Source organism: Macaca nemestrina, chromosome 13 (genome assembly GCF_043159975.1).
Source record: "Macaca nemestrina isolate mMacNem1 chromosome 13, mMacNem.hap1, whole genome shotgun sequence".
In the NCBI taxonomy this organism is placed as follows: Eukaryota; Metazoa; Chordata; class Mammalia; order Primates; family Cercopithecidae; genus Macaca; species Macaca nemestrina.
The window spans coordinates 28883445-28909724 of record NC_092137.1 but is presented as its reverse complement, the minus strand read 5'-3'; the positions used below and the strand labels follow the sequence as shown (position 1 = coordinate 28909724).

Below are 26280 nucleotides of genomic sequence, written 5' to 3'. Positions count from 1 at the left end.
ACATAGTCAAAGCCTTAATTTCTGCATCTGCAAATCTCTGTATTTTTTGGTACAAGCAAGCAGGGGCAGGCAGAAAGAATATCTACAAGATTTATGACCAACTTTGAGGATCACTGGTCTCAACCTAAATAATAGTCCAGTTTATTAAACTCAAAGAACTCACGACTCATTTATTTTTCAGGTTGGATAGTCTTTATTCAGCAGGATGAGCATACCTAAAAAGGTAACACATCAATCAGACCAGAAGTGTATATAACCAATGTACATTTTAATGAAAACTAATATTCCAAGTATTACCCATACTAAACATTTTTGAAACCAAGAGTTTAGTGCTGATTATAGATCACAAACTTCTGTTCGCATTTACTATCTAAACATGTTATTCCTGTAATCAAAAAACTTCAATGACTCTCCAAAGAATAAATCAATATGAACAGTTCTATGGCATTCAAAAGCATCCACAATTTGCCTTCAACCCACCTTCTCCAGTCTTATCTCCAATTCCGCCCTTACATTAACACTCCCTATACACACATTTTCCCATTTTGCTTTTGCTTTTCCCTTCACTTGGGAGGGGACCTTTCCTACTCACGACAATTTTCATTAGTTAAAAATCCTATCCATGTTTTAAGGCGCACCTCAAATACCACCTCCTCCACGGAAATTTCTTTCCCTTAAGACACACGTCATACCCTGCATTAGACAAGGCAAATAAGAAGCGTATTTCTTCTTTTACACCTTAGTCAGTCAGTTGTGCTTCCTCTTAAGTGCCCAGCACAGATTATACAGATAAATATGTAAAGTAATAAAAAGGTAAGATAAAAAATTTAGTTCATATATTTGTAACTGGAAAATCTCAATTCCTGAAGGCACCAGGAGTGAATATCCCAAGGAGGTGATTTCTCAGACTAAGGCGTCTTTTCCACCATGAAGAGACTGAGTTAAGCAATGAATAATACTGAAACCTGTCTTACAAGAAAAGCTTATCAGCATTTGATCCATTATCAGCATTTGATCCAGAAACAATAAGGCTGAGGGAGAATCTGAATGGCGCATGTGCATGATTTATAAAAGCAAGGAGTTGTACAGATGGGATGAAGACAGAAAAAAAGCACATTCAGGTTATGAGAAGTCTGAATTTGTACAGTAATTAAAGTAATGACTTTTTAGACTGAGATCCCAGAGAAAGGAGTTTTACATGCAGAGTCACTACACTCTCATAAAAATACATGTATAGAAACAAGTTTCACAGAGAAGTTTCCCATGGCTAGCAGTACTGATACTTTCAATTCTTTTTTTTTTTTTAATGTTACAATCCACTAAATTTATTACACACTTCACTAATGGATCAAAATCTGCTCTGAAAAATACTGAACTCTAGACACCAAAAAGTATGGCAAGTTTCAAGTTTCATTCTGCAATTAGTCTCCTAATCCATTTCTTCGTCTACCTCACTGCCACTGCATGTAAGTTTCTTGATCTACCTCACTGCCACTGTATGTGTGTAAGTTTTTACATAAAATCACATACAGCATTTATAACAAATCAATTAAGTCCTAATACATAGAAACTTCTATTTCTGCCAATCAGATCTATCTGCAACCTTTACTTTTTAGGAAGTTTAACTGTTAGCAAGACCTCAAGACAGACATGTGAACTGTCTTACATCTCTAAGGGATGGTAATGCAGACACCCAGCTCAGCTATCCTGTCCAATGTCTGAAATGCCATGTGCTTCATTCAACAAGTACTAAGCTGTACCGGGTCATCCTAATTGCAGTGACAGCAAAGCAGTATAAACACATTTACTACGACAGCCAATAGCAGACAGGTCTGTTAGAGAAGGAAAAGCAGAAAAGTTGGAAGACTTTCAAAAGTTTGAAGACAAACAGCAGCATCGGTTCCTAGTTGGCTGAGCCACTGTACTGTGTGGCTTTGGTAGAGAATATAATTAACATTTCTGCCTCAGTTTACACACATAAACTTGAGGAACTCTTAAAAATAGTATCCATCTAGATAGAGTCCATCCACTTGTATTTTTGCACTTTCCTATTTTCTTGTCCTCATTAAAGGTCCTCTTACCCCTGGCTCCAAAGACCAAATGGAGTGCTCAGCTACACAACATATGAAAACCCTCTAAAAACTATTGTGGCATGAATGTAAAGTACTGTAATCATTCTGTGACCAACAAGAGGTGAGACTCTAATTGTTCTAAACACTCGTGAACCACAAACTTAACCCGTTACCCAAGAAACCCAACACTATCTATCTTTCTCCACTGATGAGTTATCATCACCACACTTTGTCTTTGGGTAGCAAACTGACAATTACTAAACCAAAGGTAGACTACTTTTCTTACAAACTGATTTACCATATTAAATGCCATATTAAATGGTAAAATGAGTCCAGATTCATTCAATAATAACATTAAGCCACTTATTACATGCTAGGCCATGCTACACCAGTCACATACACTGCCTAATTTGATCCTGAGGATCCTAAAAGGTGGATGATGTTACTTCTATTTCAAATTTGAGAGTACTATACGCCATCATATACCAGGACCTTAACAAAATGCTGGAAAGTGGGTTCAGAGTATACCCTTTTCATGCCTCATACACTAAGCCTCAAAGATGTAAAATAAAAGAAAGGGTTTAGTAAGATGAGAGCACCTTAACATGTGCCTTTTTTTCTAAGATAAGACATACGACTTTTTAATTTTATACCATAATATATGTGCAAGTTTATTTTAATACAAGAAAACTGCCTCTCCTTGGTTTTTAAGTCAAACTGATGCTCCAAGAGGACGCACCCTCAAAGTAGGGAATGTCTCTACATTCCTTCCAGCTCTCTCAGTTCTGTGACTCAAGACCGAAGAGTAACAAAATTAGGGCACTGGACCAGGAGTTCGGGGCACCTTGACTCTAGAGGCCACACTCCTTTATTGGTTATTAAGGCTTGGGTCAAGTCATTCGACGCTGAAATCTAAAAAAAAAAATTTGTTTAATGTAGCTCAACTCTCATTTGTCAATGAGGTCCTCAAAATTAAAACAACTTGCTCAATACGACAAAACAAGTTTTGAGTCTTGGTTATGAACTCAAATCCAGTTATTTTTCTAATTTACCACAGTGTTGCACATATTCCAAAATTATGACTTTTAATATGAGGTTAGGAAACTTCTCTTGGGCATACAATGCAACTGAAAGTCAAGAAAAAAGCAAAGTGGGTGACATTTTTTCCAACCTAATATTAACTATTTTTTGCAGATAACCAAGAACTGGGCTCTCAAGGACCTGAGTTTTAATCCTGGTTCCATTTTTTACTTTATTCAAGTTGCTTAGTTTCCCAGAGTTTGTTTCTTCCCCCCAAACAAGGTAGAAAGTTCCTTCCTTATCAACATTTCAGGACTAACCACACAAATATCAGACATTAATAATACTTAACACTTAAAGCACTTACCTGTCAAGAACTATTCTAAGTGTTCTCTGCATTATTAAATATATTAATCTTCACAACCACTCTATGAAGTAGGTATTATTATCCTCATTTTACAAATGAGGAACCAGAGGCGCAATTACCACTATGAAGCAGAGGCTGGAATCAAATGTAGACAGTATAGCTAGCTCGGGTCCATGCACCTACCTAACCACTGCTCCGTATTTCTCTCAGCATTAGTATTACTATCATTTTGCAGGACTGTTAAAATACAAACACAGAAAACTTTGAAAATAAAAGATAAGCAGAGCACTGTAATTTTAACAATAAAAACTGATTTTTTTAAGTTTTGTGTTTGACTTATAAGCCCTAATAGGTTTACTTTATGAATCAACAGAATAAACTATGAAAACGTAGTGTAAAATTTGAAAAATATCTGAACATATCCAAAGTATAGCAACTTACATGTATCCCTTCTCCCAACCCAAAAATTTAGCAGGTTTCCCAGGTCGTCAAAGAGAGTAAGATCTATCCTAAATACGAGCTTTTGCAGTTCTCCATACTTTAACAGCTCACACCACACACCTCAGGATACCTGATGCTTCCAAATCAATTTGCAGTGATTCGGTTTGGCTACTCTATGAATGCAATAACCACGTGCGTGCTGAGTTAGAGAGATGGAGCTGAGTGACTCAACTGTGAATGGCATTTACCTGACACGGGTCCCTAACAATGAAAAGCTTTGCCTAACTCGGCAGTTTTCCATCTAAGGGTAACTTCATCTGGCCTCATGAAACATTCACGAAATCAAGCTACTACTTCACTTTACCTCCACATCCTAACACAGACTTTAGATTGGGGTGGGTGGGGAGTGGTGTGATGGGCTTGAAAGCGGGGCGGGAGGGGCGAGCAGATGTTAAAATAAAAAAGCAGCGAGTTCAAAAGGCTGAGAATCCAGAGGTGCCTGGGAAAGGCAAAAGTTAAGAGTTGAGAGTCCCACGACCTGGATGTGGACAAGAACACGTGGTGAGCCGGCACCCAAAGGGGGGGGCAGGAGGGGGAAGGTCCGGAAGCAAGTACAGACTAGTCCACACCAACTGCCCAGAGCAAAACCGATGAGCTGGATCAGAGAAAGAGGAAAGTTAGATAGTCCCAAGATGGGGCTCTATCAAAAACCAGGACTCTGATGAGCAAGGTCCGGCAGAAGAAAGCCGCCCCAGCGGGACCAGGGGACTCGGCGAACATGGCTGCCCGTCAAGAGTGGGGCCCAGGCCGCATAGAGCCAGCCGGCAGGGCTCGGATACGCGACTGGCCGAGTCGAGCTGCGCCCTCCCTCACTGCCCTCACGGCAGGCCGCACGCGGGGCTGGCGGCTTGGGCCCAGTGCGCGCCGACGCCGCGCTCCGTGCCTTCTCGCCCCGGGCCGCCGAGAGCCACGCGCGATGCCCGGCCACGCGCCACCCGGCCCGGAGGCCCGAAGCCGAGCCCGGGAAGGCGCCCGCCCCGCGCTGTCCCGCTCGCTTTACCTTGGCCTGCAGCCGCGCTGGCGCCCAGGCCAGACAGGTGCAGGTACCACTGAGGTGCGCGGAAGGCACGTACTCCTGGTGCAGCCGGTTGCTGGCCGTCTCCCATACTCGTAGGTGACCGTCGGTAGAGGCCAAAGCGAAGTAGGCCTGGCTGTGCGGGGAGAAGGCGCAAGGGACCCCAGCCGGGGCCAGGGGGTCGCCGCTACCGCCGCCGCCCGCCGCCATTGCTGCTCTGGCCCCACTGCAGCCACGTGTTCGTCCGTGCGCAGGCGCACCGGCGCGGGGCGGGGCCTGGAGGAGGAAGTGAGGCGGAGGGAGCGCGGGGGGCTGAGGGAGCGCCCGGGGCTGAGGGGGTGGCTTTTCGCGTCGCAGGAGAGCTTCGGACGGAGCCACCCTGTGGACGGTGGCCCGTTAGGGCCTGCTGCTAACTTGTTCTGGGGCGGGCGTGGGAGTATGGGAGAAAGTAATTGTAGAATCAAGATCAAGTCCCGTTCCTTTAAAAAAAAAAAAAGAAAGAAAGAAAGAAAGACGGTCGGGCGCGGTGGCTCACGCCTGTAATCACAACACTTTGGGAGGCCGAGGCGGGCGGAGCCCCTGAGATCAGGGAGTTCGAGACCAGCCTGACCAACATGGAGAAACCCCCGTCTCTACTAAAAATTAAAAAATTAGCCGGGCGTGGTGGCGCATGTCTGTAATCCCAGCTACTCGGGAGGCTGAGGCAGGAGAATCGCTTGAACTCGGGAGGTGGAGGTTGCAGTGAGCCAAGATCGCGCCATTGCACTCCAGCTCTGGGCAACAAGAGGGAAACTCCGTCTCAAAAATAAATAAATAATAATTTTAAAAACTTTTTTAAAAATGATAAGGTAGGACGAAAGGTTTAAAGGAAATCTTCAGCCGAGCGCGGTGGCTTACGCCTGTTACCGCAGCACTCTGGGAGGCCCAAAGCGGGCAGATCGCCCAAGGTGAGACCAACCTAGGCAAAATGGCGAAACCTCATCTCTACTTAAAATACAAAAATTAACCGGGAGTGGTGGCGCGCTCCTGTAGTCCCAGCTACTCGGGAGACTGAGGCAGGAGAATCCTTGAACCCGGGAGGTGGAGGTTGCAGTGAGCCGAGATCGTCACGCCACTGCACTCCAGTCTAGGTAACAGAGCGAGACTCTGTCCCAAAAAAAAAAAATAAATAAATAAATAAGAAGAAATCTTCACTTTCCAATTCATGATGATTGTAACAACTGCTTCCGTTTTCCCCTATTCATTTCCAGGCTGTAATCATTTACAACACAACAATTTATTCAATTATAATAATGTAAAAGTAATGATTGAAACGGCTATTCACTCCTGTTTCTCCAGATTTATCTCATGTTGCTATATCAAATAGACATTTTTAGGCACGCGCCCATAGTCTGGAGGCTGAGGGAGGAGGATGGCTTGAGCCCACGAGGTCGAGGCCACAGTGAGCTATGACTGCTCCACTGCACTCTAGCCTGGGTGACAGAATGAGATCCTGTATCCAAAAAAAAAGGGGGGGGGGCGGGGTAGATTTTTATGTTTCTCTTAAATATTTCACCAAATCAATGCATTCTAATTAAAGGAATGCCAGGTACTGTTCTGCCCACACAGAGCTTATTGCCTGCCAGGAAAGATAAAAACCACTCTCAGGGCCATTGAAAGGCTCAAGCTTTTACAGCTATGGAATGGCATGGTGAGATTTGCATTTTATTGTATTGTTTTGTTTTGTTTTCTTGTTTGTTTTTATTTTTTGAGGCGGAGTCTCACTGTGCCCAGGCTGGAGTGCAATGGCACAATCTCAGCTCACTGCAACCTCCACCTTCTGGTTCAAGCCATTCTCCTGCCTCAGCCTCACGAGTAGCTGGGATTACAGGCGTGCGCCACCACACTCAGCTAATTTTTGTATTTTTGTAGAGACAGGGTTTCACCGTGTTGGCCAGGCTGGTCTCGAACTCCTGACCTCAAGTAATCCACCCGCCTCAGCTTCCCAAAGTTCTGGGATTATAGGCACCAGCCACTGCGCCTGGCCAAGATTTGCATTTTAGAAAGATTACATGGAGACAGTGTAATGAATGTGTTAGGAGGAAGCTAGGTTGGAGGCTCGAAAACCCAGGTGGAGATGATGGTGAGTGGCTTCGAGAAATGGCGATGCAAGGAAGTTTCAAGAGATGTTTATTATGTACAATGAGCCAGATTTAAAGTGGCCAAGGGAGAGAGGGAGAAAGGGCCAAGGATTACTTACTGAGCTTTTACTGGGAGAGACTGGTTGGTGACCCAATTCACTTAGGACAGTGAATCCTGGAAGATTTTTGTGCAAGAAGATGATAGTGTCTTTAGTCTGGGAATGCTAAATTTGAGACATCTAATTTGGCACTTGGATTCATTCAGTCACTCAAACAAACTGAATGCCTGCTATGTGCCAGGCACTGTTTTAGGGTACCAGGAATCCACCAGTGATCATGAGAGACAAGATTCCTGCTTTCATGAAGCTTACATTCTAGTCAGGGAAGCACATAATAAACAAACAAATAAAACTGTATTTCAGCTAGTGCAAGCTGCTATAAAGAGAAATAAAGAGGGAAAATAGAGTTTAAGTATTGGAAGGAATTAGGGACAGCCTCACTCAGACCATGCAAGATCAGAAGGAAGAGCAGTCAATGTGGAAAGAATAGCAAGTGCAAAGACTGAGGCAACAAAGACCTTGACTAATTGAAAGAAAAAGCTTTGGAGAAACTTAGGGTAGATAGTGACAACTAGAAAAATCAAAGGTAGTAGCTGAGTTCAGAGGGAGCCAGATTATTTAGTACCTTGTTAATTAAAGTATTTGGATTTTATTCTAAGTATGATAGAAATAAGCCACTGAAGAGTTGTGGGTTTTTTTATTTTTTTTTTAAGAGATGGGGTCTTTCTGTGTTGCCCAGGCTAGTCTCGAACTCCTGCATTCAAGGGATCCTCCTGCCTTGACCTCCCAAAGTGCTGGAATTACAGGTGTGAGCCACCGCATCCCACCCCACTGCAGTTTTGAGCAATGAAATAACATGATCTGATTTATATTATTGAAAGACCTCCTGGCTGCTAGATGAAGTCTGTAGGCAAGAATGAAAGCAGAAAGACAAGGTAGAAGGCTGTGGAGTAGTAGTCGGAACAAGGGCAATGATTGGTAGGACTCTGATGAAAGCAATGAAGGTAGCGAAAAATGATCGGATTCCAAATATAATCTGAAGTTAGAGCCAACAGGAATTGCTACATGAATTGATTGTGAAGGGTGAGGAAAACAGATGGATGAAGAGTGACTCTGATGCCTGGGCAAATAAGTGAATAGTGATACCATTAGCTCAATTGGGGAAAGAGTTTTGAGTGGAATGGAGATCAATGTTTGCACTTGCTGTTCTCTGCACACTGACTGCCCTTCCTTCTGACCTGGCAGGGCCTGAGTGAGGCTTTTCCTAATTCCTTCGAATACTTAAGCTCTCATTTCCTTTCTCTGCTTTATTTCTCCTTGTAGCACTTTGCACTAGCTGAAATAAAGATTCTTTTTTTTTTTTTTTTTGAAATGGAGTCTTGCTCAGCCACCCAGACTGGAGTGCAGTGGCACAATCTCCACTCACTGAAACCACCATCTCCTGGGTTCAAGTGATTCTCCCATTTCAGCCTCCCGAGTAGCTGGGATTACAGGCATCCGCCATCATGCCCAGCTAATTTTTGTATTTTAGTAGAGACAGGATTTCACCGTGTTGGCCAGGCTGGTCTCGAACTCCTGCCCTCAGGTGATCTGCCGACCTCAGCCTCCCAAAGTGCTAGGATTACAGGTGTGAGCCACTGCACCTAGCCTAGAGATTCATTTTTAAATGTGTTTATTATCTGCTTCCCTGACTAGAATGTAATCAGTTTTGGATAGTTAAGTTTGCGATACCTACTATACATTCAAGTAGGGTTGTTCAATAAGAAGTTAAGATATAGGCCGGACGCGGTTGCTCAAGCCTGTAATCCCAGCACTTTGGGAGGCCGAGACAGGCGGATCACGAGGTCAGGAGATCGAGACTATCCTGGCTAACATGGTGAAACTCCGTCTCTACTACAAAAACCCAAAAAAACTAGCCGGGCGAGGTGGCGGGCGCCTGTAGTCCCAGCTACTCGGGAGGCTGAGGCAGGAGAATGGCGTGAACCCGGGAGGCAGAGCTTGCAGTGAGCTGAGATCCAGCCACTGCACTCCAGCCTGGGTGACAGAGCGGGACTCTGTCTCAAGAAAAAAAAAAAACAAGCAAGAAGTTAAGATATATGAGTTGGGACTTGGAGAAAACATCACAGTTAGAGATATGAGTTTGGGAAGCATTAGCATACAGATGCTATATGAAACCGTGGGACTGGAATGATCATGTTGAGCGTTAGTATAGATAGAAAAGAATTTAGCCCCAAGCTGTGCCAATCTTTCGAGGTCAGGGAGAGGAAGAGGATCTTGCAGAGGAGATTGAGAAGAGAAAACAGCAAGGCAGGATGAAAACCCAGGAGAAGGAGGTGACCCAGAAACCAAATTTTTATAATTTCAGAAGCAAAACACGATAAAGCCATGTCAAATGCAGCAAAGATGAAAACTAAGAATTAACTAGTAGACTTGGGAAGATCAGGGTCATTGATGCCTTCAAAAGCATTTTTAGGCCAGGTGCAGCAGCTCACTCCTGTAATCCTAGCACTCTGGGAGGCCAAGGCAAGAGGATCACTTAAGCCCAGGAGTTTGAGACCAGCCCAAGCAACATGGAGAAACCCCATCTCTACAAAAAAATTGAAAATTAGCCAGGTGTGGTGGAGTGTGCCTGTGGTCCCAGCTACTTGGGAGGCTGAAGTGGGAGGATCACCTGAGCCGGGGAGGTAACGGCTGCAGTGAGCGGTGATCTTGCTACTGCACTCCAGCCTGGGCAACCGAGTGAGGTCTTGTCTCAAAACAACAACAAGAAAACATTCTTAGTAGAGAGGTAGGGGGAAATTTTTATTGTGAAGGGTAGAGGAGAAAAAGGGAGGTGAAAAACTGAAGATAAGTATAGACAACTACTTCAAGGATTTTTGTTATAAAAGAGCAGATATGAGTTTGCATGAAGAAAGTTCTGAGCTAAAATTATCAGATTTGTTAGTCATAAATATGCAAATAAAAATAAAAGCTTATTGTGCACTTACTATATGTCACTCTCTATTCTAAGTGTTTCATGTGTATTAATTCATTTAGTCCTCACAATAGCCCTGCAATGTAGAAACTATTAATATCTTCATTTTTCACATAAGAAAACTAAGAAGAGCTAGGAAGTAGAAAAGGAGCTAGATTTCTAACCCAAGTTATCTTTGGGTTCTGACAATCTTACCCAATGAGTACATGTAGGGTTCACATGTATGACCCTCCCATATCCAAGCATATCAATTCCTTAACTTGCTCCTCTTCAATAATCTTGGCCTCTACCCTACATCAGCCAATCCCTCCCATGGTCATGTCCCATACCTTGTCATTGCAATAATGGCACCAACTCCATAATCTCAATTTCCACACCCCCTCTCTTACCACCAACTCCTATCTTTCCAGTTTGCTCCCTCTAGTTCTCAGTCTCCAGCCCATCTTTCTACCATTGAGTCCACATTCTTTTCACCATCTTTCATTTCTTCTCTCTGATGGCTGCACTTCCCTCTCTATGTAACTTAAACTATATAATTATAACCCTCAATTCCCCTGCCTCTTTCTCATATCACGTTCCTGCCTTGGTAAAACCACAAGCCTGGGAAAGACTAACTATCCAACTGCAAACACCTGAAGGTCACTAAAGAGAAGCCGTAGCCACTCTATTACGACTTGTTTTCTTTTCTGTTTTTTGTTTTGTTTTGTTTTGTTTTGTTTTGTTTTGTTTTTTGTTTTTTTGAGACGGAGTCTCTCTCTGTTGCCCAGGCTGGAGTTCAGTGGCACAATCTCGGCTCACTGTAACCTCCACCTCCTGGGTTCAAGCAATTCTCCTGCCTCAGCCTCCTGAGTAACTGGGACTACAGGTGCGTGCCACCACGCCTGGCTAAGTTTTTTTTGTATTTTTAGTAGAGACGGGGTTTCACCATGTTAGCCAGGATGGTCTCGATCTCCTGATCTCAGGTGATCCACCCGCCTCGGCCTCCCAAAGTGCTGAGATTACAGGCGTGAGCCACCGCATCTGGCCTGTTTCTGTTTTGATACAGGGTCTCGCTCTGTCACCCATGCTGGAGTGCAATGGTGTGACCTTGGCTCACTGCAACCTCTGCCTCCCAGGCTCAAGCTGTTCTCCCGCCTCGGCCTCCCAAGTAGCTGAGACTACAGGCACGCACCACCACACCCGGCTGCATTTTTTGTTTTGTTTGGTTTTTTATGTTGTTGTTTTTTTTTTCAGAGACAGAGTTTTGCCATGTTGCCTGAACTGGTTTCAAACTCCTGAGCTCAAGCGGTCCACCCATCTCAGCCTCCCAAAGTGCTGGGATTCTGACTCTTATCCACTTGAAATTCACGTGGGAAGTTAATGTTGCCCAGTTATCAAACAACTGTTACTCTAGTCCATTCATTTCCACTAGTTCATATCATCTGTCGCCTCAAACCTACTCCTCCATCCTCACTCCCAGCAAATGACTTTGCTTCTTATTTCCTGGGAAAATAGAGGCAATCACAAGAGGACTTCCACAAGCTTCCAGTCCCACAGAATCCACCCACCTGTGCCCCATCTCTCCTGCTACTCTGAGTGAACAGCCTATGCTCCTGGCAAAGGCTGCCCTGCACTTCAGGTCTAGGTTCCATCCCCTCTTGCCTAGTCAAGAATATGACTCTAAAAAGCCTTCCCTCTCTGCGAGCATCCATTTTTACCTCTGAACTTCATCCCTCTCATCAAGATATCAACATGCTATTATTTATCCTTTCTTAAAAAAAAAAAAAATTCCTTTGACTCCACTTCCCCCCCCGTTACTATCCCAATCTTTCCTTTAAAATGACACTCAGGCCAGGCACGGTGGCTCATGCCTGTTATCCCAGCACTTTGGGACACCAAGGCGGGAATATCACCTGAGGTCAACCAGCCTGACCAACATGGTGAAACCCCCGCCTCTACTAAAAATACAAACATTAGCCGGGCGTGGTGGTAGGCACCTACAATCCCAGCTATTTGGGAGGCTGAGGCAGGAGAATTGCTTGAACCCAGGAGGCGGAGGTTGCAGTGAGCCAGGTGCCACTGCACTCCAACCTGGGCAACAGAGCGAGACTCCATCTCAAAAAGTAAAGAGTACTTGTGGTAAGTGCTAACAAAGGAAAGTACAGGGCATAAGAGAAAGTAGGCTGGCATGGAGGGACGGGGTCAGGGAAGAGCTCTCTAAGGAAACACATCGAAGACATTTAGAAAGGCGGTATTTCACCTTTGTCCAAAGCACATTGTTTCCTCACATAGAAAATCTCGTATAGATCTTTCAGCCACTTTGAGGGACAAATAACAAAGCCAAAGGCAATGTAATTCACCAATGTTTGCTGAGTGCTTTTTTTTTTCTTTTTGAGACAGAGTCTCACTCTACCACACAGACTGGAGTGCAGTGGCGTGATCTCGGCTTACTCCAACCTCCACCTCCCGGGTTCAAGCAGTTCTCCTGCCTCAGCCTCCTGAATCACTGGGACTGCAAGATGTGCACAACCACGCCCGGCTAATTTTTAGGATAGACGGGGGTTTTCACCATGTTGATCAGGCTGGTCTTGAATTCCTGACCTCGGGTGATCCACCTGCCTCAGCCTCCCAAAGCACTAGGATTACAGGTGTAAGCCACTGCACCAGGCCCTGTTGAGTGCTTTTTAGGTACAAAGCAGAAGATGATAAGCACAGAAGTGTAGGCAAATTTTTAGAGGAATTTAGAAGATGGTAACATCTGATTCAGTTTTTGAGGATCCAATGAGGTAGACTTATTAGGTATGAACAAGAGTTCTCGAAAGGGCATTCCAGGCAGAAGGTACTAGAAGAGCAAAGGCATGCAAACAAAAAAGGATGGGGCACATTCAAAGAATAGGGGGTGGTTTTGTCAGCTAGTACCTTGAAAGGAAGTGTAGCCTGGTGCTGAATGCCAGCGTAAGGAGTAAAAAGTCATTGAAAGTTTGGGGCAGACAAGTGAATTTATGAGAATCACACTTTAGGAAAAGGAGTCACGTATCCAACTGTCTGCAAGGCATTTGCACATGGACAATTCACCAAGAGTGGTTTAAGCTCAATGAGTCCTAATGGAAGTCCCTGTAATTCCCTCTAAAACATCTTGTTGCAGAGGCTACTAATTGTACCCTAAATTCCATTTATCCCTAAATTTCTCTACTACATTAAGGAACCTTCCATTTTTACCTGGGCATAAACCTTTCCATAACAAAGACTACATTGTCCAGCATTTTTTTTTTTTTTTGAGACAGTTTTGTCTCTTGCCTAGGCTGGAGTGCAATGGCACAATCTCGGCTCACTGCAACCTCCTCCTCCTGGGTTCAAGCAATTCTCCTGCCTCAGCCTCCTGAGTAGCTGGAATTACAGGTGCATGCCACCATGCCCAGCTAATGTTTGTATTTTTTGTAGAGATGGGGTCTCACCATGTTGGCTAGGCTGGTCTCGAACTCCTGACCTCAAGTCATCCGCCCTCCTCGGCCTCCCAATGTGCTGGGATTGCAGGTGTGAGCCACCGCACCCAGCCTGTCCAGCTTTCTTTCAAATAAGGTGAGCCCATGTGAGATGGGACTGTAGAACAATATTCTTAAAATGAGACTGTATGCTTTTCTTCACTGTTTTTTCATTATTAATCCCTGGAACTAAATGTGATAGCCAGGACTGGAACGTCCACATGGGCTTTGAAGAGAAAATAACACGCTGAGAATGGCAGAGCCACAAGACTGAAGGACCTAGAAATCCAGAAGCATTACATGTGCCCTGGACCAAATCCTTTGGACTTTTTTTGGTTTTGTTTTTTGTTTTTTGTTTTTGAGATAGGATCCCACTCTATTGCCCAGGTTGTAGTGTAGTGGCATGGTCATGGCTCACTTCAGTCTCAACCTCCCGGACTCAAGCAATCCACCTTCCTCAGCCTACTGAGTAGCTGAAACTACAGGTGTGCACCACCACACCTGGCTAATTGTTTATTTTTTTAGGGATGGTGTGTGTGGGGAGGGGGAGGTCTCACTATTATGCCCAGGATGGTCTCAAAATCCCGGGCTTAAGCAATCCTCTGCTTTGGCCTCCCAAAATGCTGGAATTACAGGTATGAGCCACCGTGGCGGCACTTCATTTAGGTGAGAGAAAATGAACTTTCTTCTCCAAGTACTATATGTTAGGTTGCGCAGCTAGACCTAATTCTGCTCATTCTTTTGTATTCTTTGAGTCAGTTGGTGCTACCACCAGCTGTCCAGTTAGCACTGTAGAAAGCCAGGAGTCAGTCCTCTTTATTCCCCAGCCCCACGTCTCACTTCTACCCAAACACATACACACATCAGGTAAATCATCAGATTCTATTTTATCTTTTAAATAACTCCTCATTCAATCCCCTTACCTCCATCCAATTCTATCACCTCTGTTCTTATTTGAGCCTTTACATCTCTCACCTAAGCTGCCACTACTGCTTTTAATTGGACTCTCTTCCTCCAGGCTGGTACCTAAGTATGATCTTTGCAAATCGTAAGTGTAACCATGTCATCTCTCTCTACTTTAAGCCCTTCCTTCCCAATCTTGCTGGCATGTACAGGAAAAAATCTATACCGCTTAATACATATGGATTATAAAACTATTTATAACCTGGTCCCTGCCAACCTCCCCAGCATCACTCCCTACAGATTGCCTCAAACATCATATTCCAGATCCTGACCTGACCTGCTGCTGCTGCTGCTTTTTTTTTTTTTTTTTTTTTTTTTAAAAAAAAAACAGAGTCTTACTCTGCTACCCAGGCTGCAGTGCAATGGTACAATCTCAGCTCACTGCAATCTTTGCCTCCTGGGTTTAAGCGATTCTCCTGCCTCAGCTTCTCAAGCAGCTGGGGTTACAGGCATGCCCCACCACACCCAGCTAAATTTTTGTATTTTTAGTAGAGACGGGGTTTCACCATGTTGGCCAGGCTGGTCTCGAACTCCTGACTTCAGGTGATTCACCCACCTCGGCCCCCCAAAGTGCTGGGATTACAGGCATGAGCCACCACGCCCAGCCAAGAATAGTCTTTTTAATAAATGGTACTGGGCCAACTGACATCCGCATGCAAAAGATATATAAATAAACAAGAAAGTAAACAACCAGTTTAAAAATCAGCAAAAAACTCGAATAGACATTTCACCACAGACATATGAATAGTTAATAAGCACATGAAAAATGCTCAACATAGTTAGCCATTGAGGAAATGCAAGTGAAAACATTAATGAGATGCAATTCCATGCCCACTAAGATGGCTACAATAAAAAAGATGATGACAACAACAAGTGTTGGTGAGGATGTAAAGAAACCGGAACCGTTGTTCATTGCTTGGGGAAATGTGAAAAGGTACAGCCTCTTTGGAGAATACTTTGGTAGTTTCTTTTTAAAAATTAAACATGAACTTCCCATACAACCCAGCAATTCTGCTTCTAAGTATCTACCCAAGAAAAATGAAAACATATGTCCATACAAAAACTTGTACATAAATGTTCACAGGAGTATTATTTCTGTAGTAAAAAGCCATCAACAATCCAAATGTCTATCAACTAGTGAATGAATAAACAAAATATGATATATCCAAACAATAAAATATCATTCAGCAATAGGCTGGGCGTGGTGGCTCAAGCCTGTAATCCCAGCACTTTGGGAGGCCAAGGCATGCAGATCACCTGAGGTCAGGAGTTCGAGACCAGACTGGCCAACATGGTGAACACCCATTTCTACTAAAAATACAAAAATTAGCTGGGTGTGGTGGTGCATGCCTGTAATCCCAGCTGCTAGGGAGACTGAGGCATGAAAATAGCTTGAACCCAAGAGGCAGAGGCTGCACTAACTGAGATGGTGCTACTGCACTCCAGCCTAGGCAACAGAGCAAGACTTTGTCTCAAAAAAAAAAAAAAATATATATATATATATATATAATTCAGCAATAAAAATGAAGTATTGATATATGCTACAAAATGAATATAGCTCAAGAATCTTATGCTAAGTAAAAGAAGTCAGATACAAAACAACTACATATTGTACAATGCTATTTATATGAAATGTTCAGAAAGGGCATATTTCTAGAGGTAGAAAACAGGTGAATAATTGCCTTAGGCTGGGTGGGAACGGAGATGAAGTGTAAACAGGCATGAGGGCGCTTTTTACGATGATAGAAATGTTCTTTTTTTTTTTTTTTTTGAGACGGAGTCTTGCTCTGTCTCTCAGGCTGGAGTGCAATGGCGCGATCTCAGCTCACTGCAACCTCCACCTCCCAGGTTCAAGCAATTCTCCTGCCTCAGCCTCCTGAGTAGCTGGGATTACAGGCGCCCACCGCCATAACCGGCTAATTTTTGTATTTTTGGTAGAGATGGGGTTTCACCACGTTAGCCAGGCTGGTCTCAAACTCCTGACCTCAGGTGATCTGCCTGCCTCGGCCTCCCAAAGTGCTGGGATTACAGGCTTTAGCCACCACGCACGGCCAATAGAAATGTTCTAAAACTGGACTGTGGCCAGCTGGGGTGGCTCAGGCCTGTAATCCCAATACTTTAAGAGGCCAAGGCAGGAGGATCACTTGAGGCCAAGAATTTGAGATCTGCCTGGGTAATGTAGTGAGACCCTATCTCTACAAAAAATAAAAAATTAGCCATGTGTGGTGGCACACTCCTGTAGTCTGAGCTGCTCAAGAGGCTGAGGCAGAAGGATCCCTTGAGCCCAGGAGCTCAAGGCTGCAGCGAGTTACAATCATGCCATGCACTGCAGCCTGGGGGACAGAGGGAGACTCTGTCTCAAAAAAAATTAAGAATAATAACATAAAGTTGGTTTGTGGTAATGACTGCACAATTTTATTAAATTACTAAAAATCACTGGATTGTTTGCTTACTAAATATTTCTAAATTTTATTAAAATTTAGCTTACAATTGTTAAATTTTATTGCATATAAATTAACCTCAATGAAGTTTAACAAAAAAAGGAAAACTTTTCCTAAAATGGTTTTTTTTATAGTAGAGTGCTAATAATAAATACAGAAAAAGTCATCAGTGACTGTAAAACTAATCTCAATGTAGCTTCCCATAAATTACTTACTAATTTACAAAGTCAAAATAGTAACTTTACAGTGGAGATATTATAATTAATCTGACTTAACTAAGCAATCAAAGTTAACATCACCAATATAGGTACAAACCAGCAACATATGACTCCTGATATGATGTCTTATGAAGGAAAACTTCAATTCAGTAGTAACTTTTTGTTTATTTATTTATTTATTAAGACAGGGTCTCACTCTGTCATCCAGGCTGGAGCGTAGCCTCAAACTCCCCGGCTCAAGTGGTCCTCCCACCTCAGCTTCCCAAATAGCTGGAGCTACAGGCACACACCACCAAACCTGGCTAATTTTTATATTTCTAGTAGAGATAGGGTTTCACTATGTTGCTCAGGCTGGTCTCAAACTCCTGAGCTCAAGTGATCCACCCACCTTAGCCTCCCAAAATCCTGGGATTACAGGCGTGAGTCACCACACTGAGGCTTCAGTGGTATTTCTACTAAAAATGCATAATCCAAATCTAATCAGGAAGAAACGTCAGTCAACCCAAAGCAAGGAGAATCGTATGGAACAACTGACCTGTACTCTTCAAAACTGTCAAGGTCAAGAAAATAAAGCAAGGCTGAGGAGCTGTTTTTTTTTCCAGATAAAAGAAGACTAAAGAGACATGACAACTAAATGAAATGTGTGAATCTGGATTGGATTCTGGGCTGGAAAAAACTGTGGAAGATATTATTGGGCAAAATGACAAAATTTGAATGTGGTCTATATCAGATAATAGTATGATAACAACGTTAAACGTCCTTAATGTGATAATCTGTACTGTGGTTAGGTAGGAACATGTTCTTGTTCTTAGGATGTACCTGCTGAAGTATTTAGGGATAAAGGGATGCCATATCTCTAATCTACTTTCAAATGGCTCAGTAAGAAAAGTGTTCATGTGTGTGTTATGTGCATAGAGAAAGACGGGGAGGAAAGGAAGACAGAGTGGGAGAGGGAGAGGGAGAAGGAAAGCGAGAGAGAAAGAATGAAAAAGCAAACGGGGCCGGGCACAGTGGCTTACGCCTGTAATCCCAGCACTTTGGGAGGCCGAGGCAGGTGGGTCACCTGAGGTCAGGAGTTCGAGATCAGCCTGATCAACTTAGAGAAACCCTGTCTCTACTAAAAATACAAAAAGTTATCTGGGTGTGGTGCCACATTCCTGTAATCCCAGCTACTCGGGAGGCTGAGGCAGGAGAATCACTTGAACCCAGGAGGTGGAGGTTGCAGTGACCTGAGACCGTGCCATTGCACTCCAGCCTGGGCAACAAGAGCGAAACTCTGTAAAAAAAAATAATAATAATTAAAAAAAAAAAAAGAAAAGAAAAAAGAAAAGAAAAGAAAGAGCAAAGGGATGAAAAAAATGTAAAAAGTTGGGGAATGTGGAAAACAGGTATGGGAGACCTTTGTGCACCTTTTTAAATTATATCAACATAAAAATTACAAGAAAGTCTTTCTTGATCCCCCACCTCAAGCCCCACCTGCTTAGGGAATCCTTGTCTGAGTCCGCACTTTGTAGGATTGCTATCATTTCATTCCCCACACTGCATTAAAAGAGCCTGTTCCAGAGCCAATCATTCCAGTGGTAGCTAGCACACCCAACACCTGAGTGGATCATCTTTTTAAAATCATCCTCCTCTACAAAACAAAAATATGTTTAGTAATAATCATAACATGAAACAAATAATAATAAAGATCATGAAAGAAACACGCTGGTAATTTTCTTTTATTGGATTTCACATAGGAAGCCCTGCCAGTTAAAAAAGATAAATAAATTAATAATAGATACCATAGCACAAAAAAAGGGGAAAAAAAAGTGAGTTAATATTGTTAATTACATTAACTAAATTAAAACATTTTTACAACATAGACCTTGTCTCTACAAGAAAAATAAATAAATAAAAGTTAGCCAGGGCTAGTTGCGATGGCTTATGCGTGCAATCCCAGCACTTTGGGAGACTGAGGTGAGAGAATCACTTGATCCCAGGAGTTCAAGACCAGTCTGAGTGACATAGTGAGATGCCATCTCTAAAAAAAAAATTTTTTGAGGCCAGGCTTGGTGGCTCATGCCTGTAATCCCAGCACTTTGGGAGGCAGAGGCGGGAAGATCACTTGAGGTCAGGAGTTTGAGACTAGCCTGGCCAACATAGTGAAATCCCGTCTCCACTGAAAATACAAAAAGTAACTGGGTGTGATGGTGGGTGCCTGTAATCCCAGCAATTCGGGTGGCTGAGGCTGGAGAATCACTTGAACCCGAGAGGCAGAGGTTGCAGTGAAACGAGATCGTGCCATTGCACTCCAGCCTGGGTGACACAGTGAGATTACGTGTTAATGTTTTTAATTTGCCAGGCATAGTGTTGGGTACCTGCAGTCCCAGCTACCGGTGAGGCTGAGGTTGGAGAATTGCCAAGAGTTCGAGGCTATCGTGAGCTAGGATCACCTCTCTACAATTCAGCCTGGGCAACAGAGGGGAACACAGAGTCTAAATCATAAAATTAAGAACAAATTTTTTTTTTTTTTTTTTTTTTTCCGAGACGAAGTCTGGCTCTGTTGCCCAGGCGGAGCACAGTGGCCGGGTCTCAGCTCACTGCAAGCTCCGCCTCCCGGGTTTACGCCATTCTCCTGCCTCAGCCTCCCGAGTAGCTGGGACTACAGGCGCCCACCACCTTGCCCGGCTAGTTTTTTGTATTTTTTAGTAGAGACGGGGTTTCACTGTGTTAGCCAGGATGGTCTCGATCTCCTGACCTAGTGATCCGCCCATCTTGGCCTCCCAAAGTGCTGGGATTACAGGCTTGAGCCACCGCGCCCGGCCTAAAAACAAATTTTTTTTAAAGAGGGAGAGATTATATCTACATATTTGGTCTGTTGCAGTGATGAATAATAACAGTTTTGTTTTCAAGCCTCTAACTTCTGCAGATTTGTGATTTCAACAAAATTGATCTTCACATATTCCCATTCAATAGTCAGTGCTGCTAGATTTCTTAATCTGTATTTTCTCACAGTTGATAGACAGCACTTTGTATTCTTTCTATTCACTTTAATTTTGTTTTGTTTTGTTTTATTTGTTGAGACAGAGTCTCGCTCTGTCACCCAGGCTGGAGTGCAGTGGTCTGATCTCAGCTCACTGCAACTTCTGCCTTCTGGGTTCAAGTGATTATCCTGCCTTGGCCTCCCAAATAACTGGGATTAGAGACACCCACTACCATGCCAGCTATTTTTGTATTTTTTTTAGTAGAGATGGGGTTTTACCATATTGGGTAGGCTGGCCATGAACTCCTGACCTCAAGTGATCCGCACGCCTTGGCCTCCCAAAGTGCTGTGATTATAGGCGTGAGCCATCGCACCTGGGATTTTTGAACAATTTCTTTTTCTTTTTTTTTTCTTTTTTTTGAGACGGAGTTTCACTCTTGTTGCCCAGGCTGGAGGGCAGTGGTGTGATCTTGGCTCACTGCAACCTCCGCCTCTCGAATCCAAGAAATTCTCCTGCCTCAACCTCCTGAGTAGCTGGATTACAGGCATGCACCACCACACCTGGCTAATTTAGGTTTCTCCATGTTGGTGAGGCTGATCTTGAACTCTCAACCTCACATAATTCGCCTGCCTCAGCCTCCCAAAGTGCTGGGATTACAGGCATGAACCACCACGCCCGGCCAACAATTTCTTTTACATTGAACAACATATATACAAATAGTTAAGAAAAGTTTTAAAGATAAATTTGTCAGATTCATACGAATCCTGTTTCTCAATAAATTTTAGTAATTGTTATACTCTCCATGCCTTTGTGTCTTTCAGTAACTTTCAGATGTCTAGTAACTTTCAGATGTCTCTATGGTTAAAATATTTTAAACACAAAAACATCAGTCACAGTATGACAGGATGAAAGCACTTCAAATTCTGCTGCTTCTTCTTTATAATTGATGCGTTATTATTGCTTATTTGGAATCTCCTGTTGTAACACAGGCATATATAGTACCATGGGGGTACTATGAAGTGTGCCCATAGCAAGCTCAAATGATTCTGAAACTTTAAGAACCTAAAAAGAACTCTTGGAACTGCATCCACAGTGTCAGGGCCAATTATATAATTACAAATTCTTGGAATTAACTTTCTTTTCTTTTCTTTTTTTGAGATGGAGTCTTGCTCTGTCACTAGGCTGGAATGCAGTGGCACGATCTCAGCTCACTGCAACCTCTGCCTCCTGGGTTCAAGTGATTCCCCTTCCTCAGCCTCCCGAGTAGCTGGGACTACAGGCGTGTGCCACCATGCCCGGCTAATTTTTTGTGTTTTAGTTTGACTATGTTGGCCTGGATGGTCTTGATCTCCTGACCTCGTAATTCACCTGCCTTGGCCTCCCAAAGTGCTGGGATTACAGGTGTGAGCCACCGCGCCCAGCCAGAATTAACTTTCTTATAGAATACAGTATTTATCAAAGGATAATTAAGATATGCTCATTTGAAGCATAGGTTACATATGCATATACATACATATGTACTTCAAACTCTATAGGAGTAAGCAAAGTGCAGTGTTTAAAACTTAAGCCAATACTAAAAGTTTTGGAGGAGAGTATTTTACCACTGACATTGTTTATAATTGGTGGCACACCATGATTATATGAAGCAGACTAACTTGTAGTTGGCTATAGTGTTGTTTTCTAATTCTTCACAGACAGTGTACCTCTTTATGGCCTGAATTCTGGGCAGGCAGCTCCCACCACTCTGACCATGGTATACCATTGTATCTTCCCTAATGGATTGTGAGTTCTTTGGGGGAAAGACCTACTCCCTGCCCCTCTCTCCAATCTCTGTATCCCCAGCCTAGCACAATGCATAGGACACAGTAGATTCTCAGCACATGTGCCAAAGTACTCAAACTTTGTGACTATGGAATAGTCTATGAGGAAGATGATTGTGCCTATAGAGGATCTGGGAAGGAAATCCATAGGAGCTGGTCACTGATCACAGGGTATGACAGTATGTCTATCTGTCTAGGTTGAAAGAGAGGTGGAAAGAAAAGAATCACAGGTGATTTGAAACTTTTTAGCCTGAAAATGATAGAAAATCATATGATTTTAACTGATATAGGGGCTATCCGGGGATAAGGGTTCCAGATAACTGGAAGAAGGGGAAAATGAAGGAGAGGTAAAAATGATGAGTTAGTCCAGTTTGATCCATGCTGAATGATGGTGGTGGTGTCTAGCAGACAGTTGAAAAAAATGGAATTTTTTTACTTCTTAAAGAGATGAGGTCTTGCTATGTTGCCTAGGCTGGTCTTGGATGCCTGGCCTCAAGTAATCCTCCCACCTAGGCCTCCCAAAGGACTGGAATTACAAGTGTGAGCCATTGTGCCCAGACTCGAAAATATGGATTTTATATTTAATTTTTGCTTAAAAGATTCAAGTGTCTTTTTAATAGTTTTCTATTGGCTTTTTCAAAAATGAACACTGTTTCAGCTACTTTATCCCTGAATAGGTTTTTGAACAGACCTGGGAATGTACCCACTATTTACACCAGATTGCAAAGATCCTATTTATAACTAAGTTTTAGGAATACAACATATTTGTTCAATGGGGATTACCTAAACTAGCTAGCATGCACCCATAAGATAAAATGCTAATTGCCCCAAATCCATTCCCCACTTCTTCAATAATAATAGAAGTTCAGTTTTAGCTGGTTTATGTCCAGCTGTAATAAAATTTTGCAGCTTCCCTTGCGGCTGGATGTGGCCATGTGATTAAGTTCTGGTCAGTGAAATGTAAGCAGAAGTAATATGAGCATTTTTAGAGACAATTTCAAAGACGGTATGACTTTATTCCTTTTCTCCTTCTTACTGACTGGGATGTAGTATAGCATGAGTACAGGATCACTACAGAATGACCATAGCATAGGATGAAGTGTAGAATGATACTTTAGAGTGTCGCTTTAGCCCAGAATGTCCTACTTCACTTACAGCTAAACTGTATCTTAACTAATACACAATCTTACCAAACTGCTTGACTTTACAGAACACAAACAAGAGCCACTTAATTAGGCAAGACTTCTTGTAGTAGGAGAGCTCACCATGGTGATACTTGTACATGGTCTTGCTAAGGTGTGAGCCAAAGCATTTACTGTTGTTTATGCTCAATCATAATCTATAATACAAAGAATGAGAACGAGAAAAGAGTAAAGAATGAGAAGAAGAGAAAAAGGGCGTGACTACAATTTTGCAAAATCTAAACAAAACAAAAAACAGCAATGCACAGAAGAAAGATTAGAACAGAATTTTCCTGGGTATCCAGATAAATCCTCTGGTTGTAAGATATGTAGGATTAGGAGCCAATTATGCAAAGTGAGTGAATGAATGAAGAATGAATCTGCCAAGGTTTTAAGACTTAAAGTTTAGAGGAGCTGACTTTTTTGTTTGTTTGTTTTTTCAGATGGAGTCTCACTCTGTCGCTGGGCTGGAGTGCAGTGGCGCAATCTCGGCTCACTGCAACATGCACCTCCCAGGTTCAAGCGATTCTCCTGCCTCAGCCTCCCAAGTAGCTGGGTCTACAGGTGCATGCCACCATGCCCAGCTAATTTTTGTATTTTCAATAGAGATAGGGTTTCATCATGTTGGCCAGGATGGTCTTGATCTCTTGACCTTGTGATTCACCCACTTTGGCCTCCCAAAGTGCTGGGATGACAGGCGTGAGCCACCGCAACTGGCAGTGGAGTTGATTATTTTGTGTGCATTCATTATAAGCTTGGTGAACAAAGAGAGTGAACATAAACACAAAGTTTAAATGTCTCACAACTAACTTTAAAATCCAGAGGACTTATTGACGGTGAGTTGGTGCACCTGAGAAAGAGATGGAGGGTGGAAAGGAGAAACTCAGTGTGGAGGTTCTCTGAAGCCTAGACAGGAGCAGGACCCTAACTAGGTAGGGGTGGGGCAGATGGAGGTGAGGAGTCAGTCCATTCTCCAAAAGAAGGACCCTGATGAGAAGGAAAGAGGATCTAAGATCTTCCCCGGGAGGAGGAAGGATTGATCAATTCTTGAAACTCTAAAATGATGGCTTACAATGTGCTAACAAACTGGTTTTCATTCATCCTGTATAATATCCTCTAATTTAGGAACAAAAAAGGGGTTTAGTGAGTGCTGGTAGTGAGTGGTGATAAGAAGACCCTCCAGTTCTCAATATCATCAATTTTTCCTGGATGCCTGTACACATGTTTGAGAAGGTTTTAAAGTTCTCTGAATTTGGATTTGCAGTTTCTAGTAACACAATAGTAAATCCTAGAGGAGAAGTTCTACAGAATCCAGATTCAAGTTTAGCAGCAACTGGGGAGAAAGTGAAAAAGCAGGAGAAAAGCAGGTATAGTCTTAGATGTAGATATTTTCTATTTTGCTAAAATACAGTAAGAAAAAATATGTGAACTTCAACAGTTCTAATAAAAACTAAATGAATGTACAGACAGAACAAAATACATAACTATTAAATATAATTGCACCATGTTTATACATTGAGTTATTTAGTACAGGGGTCTAGGTATCAGTGCTGTTAATTTTCTCATTTTCCACTTTCTTCATTCATTTATTCAACAAATGTTTATTGAGGGATATTGTGTGCCAGGCACTGGAATTATAATGATGAACAAGACATAGTCTTCTCCCCAACAATTCTATCCTCTATCCTGGGAAATGATAAATAGCGATTCCCATATAGTATGACATGTGCCGTGATAGATTTAAAGACAGGACCCTGGCTGGATGTGGTGACTCTCGCCTATAATTCCAGCACTTTGGTAGGCTGATGAGGGAGGATTGCTTGAGGCTAGGAATTGAGACTGCCCTGGTCAACATAGTAAGACCCTGCGTCTATAAAATTTTTTTTTTTAAATTATGGCCAACCGAGGTGGCTCACACCTGTAATCCCAGCACTTTGGGAGGCCAAGGCAGGTGGATCACTTGAGGTCAGGAGTTTGAGACCAGCCTGGCCAACACAGTGAAACCCGTCTCTACTAAAAATACAAAAATCAGATGGGCATGGTGGCGTGTGCCTGTAATCCCAGTTACTCGGGAGGCTGAGGCAGGAGGATCACTTGAGCCCAGGAGGCAGACCTTGTAGTGAGTCAAGAAAATGCTACTACACTCCAGCCTGGGTGATGGGAGTTAAACCCTGTCTCAAACAAACAAATGGAAAACATTGGCCGAGCGCGGTGGCTTACGCATGTATTCCCAGTACTTTGGGAGGCCAAGGCGGGTGGATCACCTGAGGTCAGGAGTTTGAGACCTGCCTGGCCAACGTGGTGAAACCCCATCTCTACTAAAAATACAAAAATTAGCTGGGCATGGTGGTGCATGCCTGTAATCCCAGCTACTCGGAAGGCTGAGGCAGGAGAATCGCTTGAATCCAGGATCGGGAGGTTGTAGGGAGACGAGATTGCGCCATTGCACTCCTGCCTGGGCAACAAGAGCAAGACCCTGTCTTAAAAAAAAAAAAAAAAAATTAGTCAGGTGTCGGTGGCACACGCTTGTAGACCCAGCTACGCAGCAAGCTGAAGCAGGACAATTGCTTGAGCTCAGGAGTTTGAGGTTGCAGTAAGCTATGATGGCACCACTGCACTCCACCCTGGGTGACAGAGCAAGACCCTATTTCTAAAAGAAAAACAAAAACAGGCAGAAGCCACTGGGAGCACAAGTGAAAGGAACTACTCTAGGTCTTTTGGGATCAGTACAAAGCCACCATTCCAGTGGCAATGTGAGGTTGATAGCTGGAGGACAAGGGAAAGCTATACAAAATAGAGGGAAGAAGCATGTGCAAAAAGCTAGAGGAGATCACCTATGGAACTCGAACTGGTGGCTTGTTTGGAGATTTTAAAACGCCAGCCATCAGCCATGATATTTATTGAGAGCTATTCAGATTTTAAAGTAATTGCTTGACTAAATGTCACTAGGCAACAGTATCTTTCTTAGCCTTATAATGTAAACATGGGCCAGGTGGAGTAGCTCACGCCTGTAATTCCAGCACTTTGGGAGGCTGAGGCAGGCAGATCACCTGAGGTCAAGAGTTCAAGACCATTCTGGCCAACAAGGAACACCATCTCTAC

General features: G+C 43.2%; 1 protein-coding gene across 1 annotated transcript in view; it reads right to left on the bottom strand.

The window, feature by feature from the left end:
* LOC105479725 (WD repeat domain 43) overlaps nt 1-5217 on the bottom strand; it is a 55745-nt gene extending 50528 nt beyond the window's left edge. Inside the window, exon 1 of the mRNA XM_011737886.2 lies at nt 4961-5217. Within this exon, the coding sequence (XP_011736188.1) occupies nt 4961-5185 (225 nt within the window). The 5' untranslated portion in view covers nt 5186-5217. The remainder of the gene's footprint in view (nt 1-4960) is intronic.
* Between the last annotated feature and the right edge of the window lie 21063 nt (nt 5218-26280).